At 41.8% G+C, this 12,664-nt stretch overlaps 1 protein-coding gene across 2 annotated transcripts in view; it reads right to left on the reverse strand.

Annotated features, from left to right (window-relative positions):
• Window positions 1–635: 635 nt before the first annotated feature.
• Window positions 636–12,664, reverse strand: part of Wdr72 (WD repeat domain 72) — a 176,242-nt gene continuing 164,213 nt past the window's right edge. The window contains exons 19-20 of one of the 2 annotated variants that reach the window (XM_060384760.1): window positions 7,104–7,208; window positions 636–1,575 (exon numbers count right to left, since the gene is read on the reverse strand). In XM_060384760.1, the coding sequence (XP_060240743.1) occupies window positions 1,520–1,575; window positions 7,104–7,208 (161 nt within the window). In that variant the 3' untranslated portion in view covers window positions 636–1,519. The remainder of the gene's footprint in view (window positions 1,576–7,103; window positions 7,209–12,664) is intronic. The other variant, XM_060384761.1, reaches the window with a different exon arrangement.

The following is a 12,664-nucleotide window of genomic DNA, read 5'->3' on the forward strand; positions in this document are numbered from 1 at the left end:
ATACAGCAATGATTTCAATGTATTGCTATTCTTTTGTGCAAGGGGAATAGTAGGGCATATCAATGAAAATAATAAAACTCAGTTTTAAAAACATACCAGAATTTTAACATATATTGGGGTTTAACTATTAAAATTTCCCCTTTTAAAAGACATACACTTAATTATTATTTCTTCATCTTAAATGCTTGTGATGGCCTTGAAAGCCAGAATCTAGTCCACTGCCTAACTTGTTTATAACTTGCTTCAAATAACTCATAGGCTTTATCCAAGCAGGAAAAATGCCCAGAAAATAATGGTTAGCATGGTTATTACTGTTAATGACATATTACAGTTTATAACAAATCAAAATTGGCTTCATGCAGAGACATGCTATTTTAGGAAACACAAATTTTCATCTACTTTGAAGGCACTACGGTTTTCTGACATTCATATTAGATATATTCATCCAGCTCAATAATTAATTGTAATTCCCAAAGGTTACACAGCAAGTCAGTTCAATGATGCATTTCTCTTCTTCAGTCTCTCCTTCGCTCTGACTGCTGCATCCCGACACAGGATCTGAGGGTGATGCTCAGAAAATTGTCGAATTAAAATTGTATGAAATGACATGAAATACACACACACACACACAAATATATATATATACACACATACATATGTGTATACCATATCTCTTTATTTCCACCTTTTTAGGCCATACTTCTAGTCATTTACTATGCTTTAATAACCTTTGGTGATTTTCTATAAATTAAGTAAGCATTCAATAAAAATCACAGCACATAATTCTGATCGCTTTAACAGATGAGCACTTTGCATCCATTTCTGTTGATATTTTTTGCATATTTGAGTTTTAGAATTCCTGGTAGCCCAGCTTCTTTCTGGGAAAAGAACCGGGGATGTTTACACAGACAAAGAATGAGCTGTAGAATCCCCTCCCCCAGTCCAGGTCTAGGATGTAATAAGACTTAATTAAAGACATTCACCACGGTGTCATTAGAGCCCCACGCTGATTGGACCCCACAAGGCTAGATGCTGCATGTCACAGATTGACTAAAGGACATTTCACGTGTAAGGATGAGATGGGCAAGGGTTGGTTGGCCTTCACTGAAGCGTCCACTAGAACAGTATGTCCTAACTCGACATGGCAAAGTTGGTAATGTTTTGGCTTAGATACCTTGAAGCCGCAGAGAAGTGAGAGTGGTGCGCATTCCTTCTGGCTTTTGAAATTCAGGAGCTGAGAAGAAGAACACCTGAAGTCTTGTTGAATCTATACCTGTGGGCTGGCGTGCATTGTTGCAAATATTGACGGGAGATAAGGAGGGGCAAGGAGGCTCAGACAATCACCTCCTGGAATCAGGGCTTGGATACCCTACACCAGTGGTAACATTCTTAATACACTTTGGCTGACATATTAGCGAATCCACTACAGACGAATGGCAATGTTGCTTTGATTTGATGGAAAAGAGTGTGTTTGTGCTTCCCTGTTAGTTCACACTGGTCGCTTTTTTCCAGGCTCCATCTAGCACATCCTGCAGGAACACACCTTCGCTATCCATGGACGATGCCTTGGCTGACCTAGGAAGAAAGCAGGTTATCTGGGTTACATGGTGCAATATAGAAACAAGAGAAAAGACAGAAGGAGGAGAGGTGTGGGGAGGGGGGGAGAGAGAAGGGCAGAAAAAGGAATGTCTGCACTTCTATCCGACCCTGAGGTAAAACACGTCATATGGTAACCAATATCCCTGTCTTATGAAGCACCCGCACATAACCAACAGCTTTTAACTGTCCCTACGACAAAATCTTCCGCATTTAGGTAGTTATCTGTGCAGGATAACACAGATAACACAGATGGGGAGGTAAAATATAAACTGATTTGGACTGTTCAAAAAGTGGGACCTTGTGCTTTCATTAACTACTTTGTGTGTGTGTGTGTGTGTGTGTGTGTGTGTGTGTGTGTGTGTGTTAACAATGCAACCCCAAGTAGTAATTCTCATTCCTCCTGGCAAAATCTGAAAAAAAAAAAAAGTAGACTCTTCATTTTCATGAGTACTGTATTATGTATTATTATGTGCGTGGTCCTGTGAGTCAGCCTACCGCTGTGCATTGCTTTAAAATGTATTATGCTGTTTACATTTTCTCGTTGGGTAAATTAATTAAAACACTGGTGTTGCTAAACAAAAGCGGTAGGAACTTATTACTTCATTACTGACATTGTTCTTCCTTTTTCTAGAACAGGTTTCGGCCCCAGCCATAAGCCTGTGTCGGGCGGCCATGATTGATGCTCAGCTCACACTGTCCACATTTTCTGCCTCATGCATCATCATCAGGCCCGCCCAACACTACAGTCCTGAAGCTGTCCTACTTTCTGATTCCTGGGTTTTGCTGGTGATTCATGAGACAGAATAGTAAAAGAAAAAAAAAATCTCACCTTGGCTTTTCACAATGTATCATTCTCTGTGAGAATTCTAGTTTTGTTCATCAGATTCATGCAAATGTAATATTGATTGACAGTGATGTATATAGATCTACATGCACGATGCGCTACACAGAAACCACTAAAATGTTCTATTAGCGGCAGAACACACACTGATTGTACACTACTTTTGAGATTGATGTGAAAACTTAGGGAATACATTTGTACTTCCAAACTCTTTTTCGTCTACTGTTTTCAGCTGACAGTTCCTGTGTGTAGATGTATGTTTGTGGAGTGGGGCAGAGATTAATGCAGGGCATCTTATTTTATCATTCTCCAAACTACTTTTTGAGTCAGGACCTCTCATCGAACCTGGGGCTCTCTGATTCAGCTAGACTGGCAGGCCAGAAAGTTCCAAGGATCCCTCTGTCTATACCTCCCCAGAATTATACTTGGCTCTTGTAAATCGGTGCTAAAGATCAACCTCAAGTTCTTGTGCTTGTACAAAAAACATTTACTGACTGAACCATCTGCCCAGTCCCTGAAGTTATTTTGAAGTGCACTGTCCCTAGAACATTAGGAGGTTAAGTTATTAATTTTTTAAGCCTCTCTCATTAAGGTCTCTCATTAACGCTAGCTTAAAGATAGCTTAAAAATACAGCCCTGTAATTTTTATCATCATGTGTGTGAGGATGAGGAAAAAGGGGTCCTTTCTAAAACAGTCTGAAGAATAAGACTGAAGTTTATCCAGAAGTTAACTAGATGAGCTTGAAACTATTTTTGTGAAAGCTTTCAAATCCAGAGGCAGTCAGGTCTTAAAGAGCCAAGGAAAGAAAGTCTAATGGTCCTGAAAGTGAAGAAAGGAAACTGCAAGGTTGTGAGGCTGTCTTGGAGCTCCTGTTACCAGACATCAAAGTTCTCCCCCCAGGTTTCCAGAACATATAAATGCCAGGGAAGGCGCAGGTAGACTTCATAGGGTCAGAGGCACAGCTGCAATATGGAATTCACCTGTGAGATGGAACTCACTGCTGATGAATTATTTCAAAGGAAAGACATGTCCGAGGGTTACGTTCCCCATCAGGCCAGACCTCTAGGTTCACCAGCAAGGTCAAAATAGCAGGAATGCTCTGGTTGACAGGTGCTTCACCAACCTTAATGGACTCCAGGCACTCACCTGGGTATAAGGCTTGAACCAATAAAGATCAGAATGGCAAGATGGGTAAGGTACAGCCCTCCAGAGAACAGGTGAGCACACTCTGAATGGCCTCGGAGCTGTGACCCATATGCAGAGTGGCCCATTTATAAACAGCACTCTCTGGTCAGCTCAGGGCTAGAGAGTAATGTCAGAGTGAAAAAAAGAAAAAGAAAAAACCCCGCTGTCTCCAAACACCACTTAGGAAGTCAATTGCATCATTTTAGGCAAATTTTTTAAGTGTCATTTTATTAGCGGCATTTAAAAACTAGCAGCACCCAAGACAGGTCTTTCCAAAAATATTATTTCAGCCTCTCCATGCTACCTTGTCTTTCCCACTTTCTGCCTATGAACAAGGGCTGAAGTCAGGGTTATGTAGCTACAAAAGCTAGAATAAAGCTATACCTTGAGAAGATTTAAAAACAAAGACAGAATTTGGATAGAACAATAGAGAAAGTGATACTCTTGCAATGGGAAAATCATTTTTTGTTTTCCTTCTCTAAATACTCTTTAAACATTTAGTCTATTCATTTAAAATGAGGTAATAAATATATTAGTCAGTTAGCATTACATTAAACTAGATAAGGTCAATATCCATTACAGCTAGAAGGCTGAGCATGCTCAGCTTTGTAACTGGGGGATTTTGTACATCCAAGAAGATGTTAAAGAGAATTTCAAATGGAGTGATGACATTCGAGGGGAAAACAGGAAGAACGGTGGCTTCAGATTTAAGCACATTCCTGCCCACACAATGTCACTGTAAATTTAGCTACTGACACACTTCTCTTAGTGAGGGACTCAAATATTACTGTTTCAAACCTCCTAAATCTGTTTCTGTGTGTGTGTGTGTGTGTGTGTGTGTGTGTGTGTGTGCATGTGTGTAATAAAGATCATCAGTCTTGCACAGATGAATGCCACCCCACATAGTAAACAGAGAAACAGAGGTGTGTACATCAGCAGGGTGACACGTATCCCAGTAGGGCCGTACACTCGGCATGACTTTAGACTCGGAAGTTTATCTTCGGGCACTGAAAAATGGATTGTCCTATTTCACAGCTCCAAAAAGTCCCTCCATGCCACCATATTCCTGTAATAAACACAAAACTTACTCTCTTTCCTTGTCCTGTTTTAGGACTTATGTCTATCAGATGCATCTACTCCGAGGAAATTTAATGTCTCATCAAAATCTTTCTCAGCACACAAGCACTCTGTCAGAAGTGTCTTAATTTCTTATCCCAGAATTTTATCCACGGGAAGAGTAATAAATAATTCATGTCACTACCTCTTTGTTGTGTGTCCCTGAACTGCACAGAGCTGGGAGGCTGACAGCTGGGTCAGGACCAGGCACCCAAGATCTGACATGACAAGCAACTAACAAGTTCCTTTCAGTTTTATCCCAAAAGAAGACAACGGTCCAAAGTGCGGAAAGAAATCCCGAACCAAGACGAAAGAGCTTCTTTCTTTTCCCCTAAGTGTTTGCCATGAGCAGCTTTCCGACCCACAAGCCCTGGTCATTTTACAGGACTGCCCAGCCCCCCTTTCTTCCTCACACTCGCTCGGCCATTTACGCCTGGCTACGGATCAATATGAGCAATTCTTGGAGAAATACGATGTCTCCATGACAACCAAGCCACAAATTCTCAGTGGAAGGCAGTGAGACCAGTAGCCAACCCTCCAGAGGTTTCTAGGCCTATAAGGGTAAGATGTCTTAAAATGCAAGGGTGGACAGAGGAAAAAGCCAGAGCAATTCGTTCTTTATTGCCGGTTTAATGATGTCCCATGTATGCAATGGTACTCACTCTTTAGGATTCTTTCCCAGCTCCTGTATTGTCTAATTACTCTTGCTTTTCTTTTTTTATTTTTCTTTCTTTTTTTCTTTCTTTTTTTTTTTTTTTTTTTTTTTGACTTGTTCTTTTGTTCACAACTGTCAGATAGCAAAAGCCATATCTGTATTGTACTCTCTGGCCACTTGTATTAAGGCATGGCGAAACTGCTTCGACTTTGGAAATGGCTTCATGTTGATGCATCATGCCAAAAGCAGCGAGCGCTTAAGTAAACATCTGACTTCCAGATTTAACTTCCTGACAAAATGCTTGCCGGGAAACAGTTCATCAAGAACTTTTAAAACCTAGTCAGAATTAGATAGTTTTAGTCCCCACTAAACGTATTGTAAGAATAATCTTTAGTACAAACAGTTAGACTACAATCACCCAATCGTTTTTAAGGTGAAGCGAATTGACATTTCCTTTAGCGTGTTATGTCTGGGAGTGGGGCTAATTTGTCCTTTAACAATTTCTGTCATAAAAGGATGCTGTCTCTCCGTGCCCTAGGATGCAGAAGAGAAAGCGTTGCTGGGATCGGGCACGCAGCTGCAGCTCGTTTTCTGAGCGATCCTAGTGCAGTGGAGGGGGGCTGATACACACTTGCCATCACCACTGGGCCTATTGGGGTTCCAAGATGACTTAGGGGACCTGACATAGATTGCAGGCTACACCTTTCACTGAAAATTAAATCTCGGTATCTCTCCTCCGGGAAGGATCAGGGGACTGTTTGCAGCTGCCCCCCTGTCAGGGAAGGCGACACAATTTGGAAATCTCTTAACTAAGCTGACAGCCTACAGAGAGGGTGAATCAAAAATATGATACAAAGATCAGCGCACAAAGATGCAAGAGGGTGCGGGGGGGGGGGGGGGGACACCGTAGCTACACAAAACAGGAAAGAAATGTCCAGCCTGGAGAGATGGCTAACTCTTTCAATCACAGTAATAAGGTGGGTACTAGCATCTCCTGGCTGGTTGTGACCCAACAATGTCATTCAATTTTTAGTAACAATTCCTTTTTCTTGTAATTAATTAATCTTTAAAATCAGTGCATGCTTCAAACTGAAACACAATCAAAATCTCTGCTAGGTCATTCTGGCTCTCCTTCCTTTCCCATAAAGAGAACATCAACGTAAGCAGCTTTGACACAAAGTAAATCTTACTCCCTGATTGAGGGTTCCGATGGTCTGTCCAGTTGTTTGACCATCCCCTCCCCTGTTTTGCTAAAGCGCCTTGCTCCCTGGTCAGAGGTCTGTTTGAACAGAGAAAGGTAAAGAGATTCTAGTGGTGGCCATTTGCTCCCCTCTGCTCCTCGTCTCTGCATTTCTGCCTTTCTCTTGTTAGATCTTGTTATTTGAAATATCTGAAATGTCAACATTTCTCTAGTTTCCAGCTTCTGTGTGGACTAAGCCGTTTAACTTAGAATTGATAATGAGCTAATGGTGTCGGCTTCCCTTCTCCGTCACAACGTCTTTGTACTTTGTCCAACTGAATTCTTGATGAAAGAGGAAAAGATAACAGCCCCACACCGTGACCTCCTGGGGGGGGAGCGTTAATTTGAGAGTGCAGCTGCTAGAGCCAGCAGCCTTCCAGTGTCCTCCCCCCCACACACTCCCAAGGACCCCAAAGCTGTGTCAAATTTATCATTTTATACTTGACTATGTTTAAATGGCTTCCACCTGCACTCTCCGACTCTTCCAAGACACATCTGTCAAGAATGTCCTCGGTATCTTGGAAGTTTGCCGAGTTCAAGTCGTTGCCATGCTTGACCGGACTGACTGAAGCTGTTAAAGAGAGAAAGGAGAGAGAAAGAGAGAGACAGCCATGAAAAAGTAACAGGGAACACCATTAGACCATTTCAGTCCCACAGATAGTGTGGGGCACACTATAAAAACACAAATAATAAATTGAAATAAAGTGTATCCTCTAAGTATTTATTGGCAGACATGTAATTAGTTGAAAAATCCATAGATGTGACTTTATCTCAGAAGAAAAATAAGCTTCTGGTGTTGGCTTAAAAGCTACATAGCTACAAAGTGACAAAGTGATGCTTTCGAAGTAGAAATCGTATTTTTAATGCATAAATCTAAAACAATATAGTCAATTAAGAGCACATGGCACAGAGCAAAGAACACCAGCCAACTCAATTAGGAAAACCCAGCTCTGCCCCATGGAGAGGCTCCTTCTAAAGCGCAAATCACGGGAATGGACTCTTTGTTTGCACTTTAACTCTCTTTTCATCTCACCAAAACCCATGGTACCAAATGCAGCTCACACCCACTGGCCTGAAGCCAAGGGGACACACGTTGTTGAGCACATGCATCCCTGCAAAGTGTAAACATGTACACACCACTGTCCGTGTATGTCTTCATATATGCTTACACAGACACCTATGTACACATTATTGAGTAGATACACTAATGTGGACATGTAAACAGGTACATATACCAGTATTTCTCTCTATACATGTATACATCTATACACACATATACTCATGTGTATACATCCATTTCATATATGCACATATCCATACTACTTATTGCATATATATTCACTTATATGTATATGCACATATACACTATCGAGCATTTCTATATAGTAATGTGTGTACATATATATATTATCAAATATACCTATACTCATATGTATACATATATATATATACACAAACACACCCATATACACATAGATGCTTTTAAATGTACACATGACATATATATACATTCATCTGTATGTACCCAGACACATAGCAATAATATATAAACTCATATACACATGTGTATCTGTATACATGTGTACATATACGTATCACACTATTGAGTGTGTATATAAACTCAAATGCACACACACATACATAGATAACTGACTATGTATACTCCTGAATGTTCACACACAGGTATATGCAAGGCTACACTTTTGAGAGCAGCAGAATCTTATGCCTGTTATGTTTCTGTAGTACATGCTACCACTGTCTTTGGCTTTGGGTAATACACCATATCTATGAATAATCAATGTAGTAAACAGAATGTACCCACATATCTCATATAGGAAATGATCTTGGGCTCAGGGTCACTGTTGCTAAAGCCACATAGAGGCTGTAGCCTGAATTGCTTCGCACACTGGATAAGTGACATCAAGGTGTCCGCTAGAGCCTTGCAGGAATCAGCTGCATCAGCAGTCTGGGCTCTCCACTCCTCTGTGCTCGGAACCTGAGGCCCAGCAGTGACTCTTTAAAAGGGGCTGGTAGCAATTCAGGTCACATGTTCCCTGCAGACAGGGTCAGCAGCCCTCTGGGAGCACAAAGAGTAGCTGGACTGTGAATAGTACGCAGACTTTGGATTTACCGCTTTCTGAAAACCTTTCCTCTAGAAGCGAACATGGGGAAGGATAAAATTCTTATTTTGAGTAAATAAACCTATATTTTTATTTGTACATTTAAATTTTCTAGAAAACACATGTGTGCGAGCGCACACACACACACACAGCATGAGTCACATCTGTGTCCATTTCCTATCACGTCTGTGATGGTGCCTGGGCCACAAGGATTATTCTCCAAGGATTTCTGATATGAATGAGTGGACCAGGGCCTGAAGTAGAGGGGCTGGACAGGCTGTCCTCGTAAATCAAGAGGATGTATGCTTTCAAGGATGTGTGTTCAGCTGGATCCACGAGGAGACCACCTCTTCATATCATGTGGCCAAGTTTGTGATCTACAATGAAGTGCCTATGTGTCCTGATTGTCACTGATGTAGCTTTCTTGAATTTAAATTTCCTCACTTTAAACCATATGGGGTGACTATTTTTGATTTTTGTGAGGTGTTTAAGTGGGATAGTTAAGTGCAGCAATGCCACAGGAAACTATTATACGAGTCAACGATGATAGTGTTTTGAAATGGATTTCATCTCTACGTATGTATCTCATTTGCTAACTGTATGAAGTGGTGATTGTGGTGTTTACAAGAAAGGGTGGATCATGCAGATGAATCTTTTGCTAACACCAATGAGGTTGGACCTCTATTTATTTGGGCAAATTCATTGTCCTTCTCATCCAACATTCTGTTCCTTCATGATTGAACACCTTTCACCATTCACTCCTCCAACCTAGCTTTACCAAGCACCCGGTATTAAAAACGTTACTCTGGTGGGTCTCTTCTTGGTGCTGAGCGACTGGCTACTGGCAGACTCTGGGAGGAGGGGAGCCGCTGTTTTCAGTTATGTGCCCACCGGTGAGCCCAGCAGACTGCAATGGATAGCTCTAAATCCGTGACCGCATAGAAGGCCCTGGTTAAACTCGGGGGGTCACATGCCAAACAAAAAGGTTTTGGTGTGAGAATAAGATGAGTATGGAAGATGGGAGGTGGGCTGGACAGGGTGAGAGATCATACAGGTAGAGGTATGAGATCAGTGCACCACATGTGTGAAATTGTCAACGAACACATTTAACCAACAACGCGTGCTATTGTTAATTAAAAACCTCAAAGGGAAGAGGGCATGATGGTAGATGAAAGAAGTGCCTACAGCTGTTAGGAGTGGCAACAGACTAGATCCTGGATGAGAAGAAAGAGCGAATGATTTCTTAAAAAGCTACTTTTTCATCCTACTTCAGAAAGTAGAATCAGGTAGTTCTGGAACTGAGTCCAGCAGGTGTCATGTAGCTACTCTTTTGCCTGGACTTCTGATTTCTAAGATGTTTGGTTCTTGTGAGGGTGAGTGTTTGAAGAAGGTTATTCCCTTAGAACGGGTTGGTTTTCAAATTTAAGGTGGTACATGATTCGCCATTCCTTCCTGGGTGGTTCACAGAACATCCAGTTACATTTACTGTGGAAAGGACTATGCTGTGTCAATTGAGAACAGCAGGCTTCTGAGAGGTTAATTACTGCCAATCTACCTTTTGTTTGTTTGTTTGTTTGTTTGTTTGATAACCTAATCCTCGTGAATGTCCTTTTGGGTGCTTCCTGTGGTGTTTCCTCATTAAACGCTGACATGATGAGTGACTGGGCTCCTCTAATGAATCATTTCAAAACCAGTGAAATCAACACACATTGATTTGGTGCTTATTTTGGGCAGAGCGCTTTGCTGGACTGCAAGGAGCAAAAGAACAAAAAGGCACTTTCAATGCACCCTCATGCAACTTGTGATCTGGTTGATGTCATCACGAGCTTTACACCCGATGGTCTAAGAGTGGCATGCCTTTTATGAGGGCAGAGAGGTTCTCCACTTAAGGGACTAAGGAGGTAAAGTTTGACCTAACTCTTCTTGAACAGGAATGTGGGCTACCACAGGTAGCCCTTCATACAAAAGAAACAAGGCCTGGACACAGATATGGCCGAAGACTCACTGAATACCTCACATCACAGACTTGTTTGCTAATGTGGCTGTCCACTTGGGATGCTTGAAAGGAATTCTCCTTATTTGTCTCTTGGAGCTGTCTGTGAATTGCTGTTGTTGGCTAATTCTTCTCACCTGGAGAAGTAGCTATAGACAGATTTTTTTTCCTTGACCTAGATAGTCAATAATTTGATCTTTACTGATGGAGGACCCATTTATCACAGCGGCCATCCTTTCACTATACGTATCGACCTCTCCTTATCAATACCCTAGTCCATTTGTAGCTCATCACTAAAGTTCTTGGGTTTTTCCAGTAGTTTTTGAAGGTGCTTTTCAGAGCTTGGCAGAGAGGTGCTTCTGGCATCAATACGGTGCAAACGGTAGCTGGCTTCATCTTCAGCTTAACATTGGCTGTTTATTTCCACTGGAATGGATTGTGAAGCTGTCTACATCTGGAGGGTTGGGGGACCCAAAGACACACTCTTCTCGACAGATCTTTACTAAAAGACGGAAGTCCATTCCATTCACTGATAGATAGAAGGCTCTTCCATTTACTTCACCCTCTGCATTAAAAAATCGACAACCAAAAGGCCGATGCTCACAATATCTTTTCATTATCTCCAGTCAGAGATAGAGAAGTCTGTGTGTTCCACATGAAAGTGTGGAGCTATGGTAGCTCTGATGAGTTTATCTCTAGGACCTAAGGAATGAAAGGTTGAGGCAAAGACAAAAGAAAGTTGGTATTTGTATCACTCTGTCTCACTCTCTGTGTGTGTTTGTGTGTATGTGTGTGTGTGTGGTGTACAGGTTCACATTCACATACATGCACACACATGTGGAGACTGGAGGTTGATGTCATGTGTCTTCCTCAACCATTTTCCTCTTTGTTGTCTTCTGAGCCGTGCCCAGCCTTTATGTGGGGACTGTGGGTTGAACCTGGATCCTCATCCTTACACAGCAAGCACCTTATACACCAAGCCATCTCTCCAATCCCCCAAATATTTTATGAGGAAGATTCTATGGAAGGATTTATTGTTTAAATTGTGTGGTGACATAGACACACAATTCCAAGTGGCATCCTCCACATGCCTCTGGTCTCCATTCTGTTATTTTCTAGACTCTTCCTTCCCTTCCCCTTTTACCATTTGTAGAACTATGGCATTTACGGTCAAACACAGCTAGGCCTAGCTATTAGTCACCTTTGTCATCACTATGACCAAATATAGGTAAAATACACATAAAAGAGAAGACTTTGACTTTAACTCATGATCTCAGGGCATCTCAGTACTGAGGAAGGTGAGGCAAAGGGAAGGCAAGCATGGCCAGAGTACATGGCCTTCATGGTGGCAGACAGGAATCCAAGAAAGCTGGACCAAAACTGGAGGTAGGAAAAGCCTGCAAAGGTCCATCTCCAGGGACATGCCTCTGACAGATTGGTTGCATATAATAAAGACGTCATAGCTTCTGACAATCTGGGGACCAAGGGTTCAAACACATGAGTCAGGGGGAAGAACACCTCACAGTCATACTACTGCTAGCTAGAAAACAGTTCCAGGAGTTACACTCCCATCCTGGATGAGAGAATATACACTACCAGTGAAAACCTACATTCTCTGCACAAATAGTTCATGATCTGCTCAGCTAAGCCACAACTGACCACGCAGACCGCCTATTGACAATCCATAGCATCCTGCCATTGGTGAGAACTATAATTAAAGGGTGTTCTCAAAAGGGACCATCCCTCCCATGCCTAATGGAGCAATCACATGTTGTTTTTAAAGCCCCCCAAGAGGATGGTTATGCCCAACACCCCTCATGTCAATCTACTTCAGCTTGGGTCTATCAATGAAGCTGTTATTCTCACTTGCAAATTAACTGTTCTAGGAAGATTGGATCTAAAATATTTTTCATA

Source organism: Meriones unguiculatus, chromosome 6, assembly GCF_030254825.1.
Source record: "Meriones unguiculatus strain TT.TT164.6M chromosome 6, Bangor_MerUng_6.1, whole genome shotgun sequence".
NCBI classification, from domain to species: domain Eukaryota; kingdom Metazoa; phylum Chordata; class Mammalia; order Rodentia; family Muridae; genus Meriones; species Meriones unguiculatus.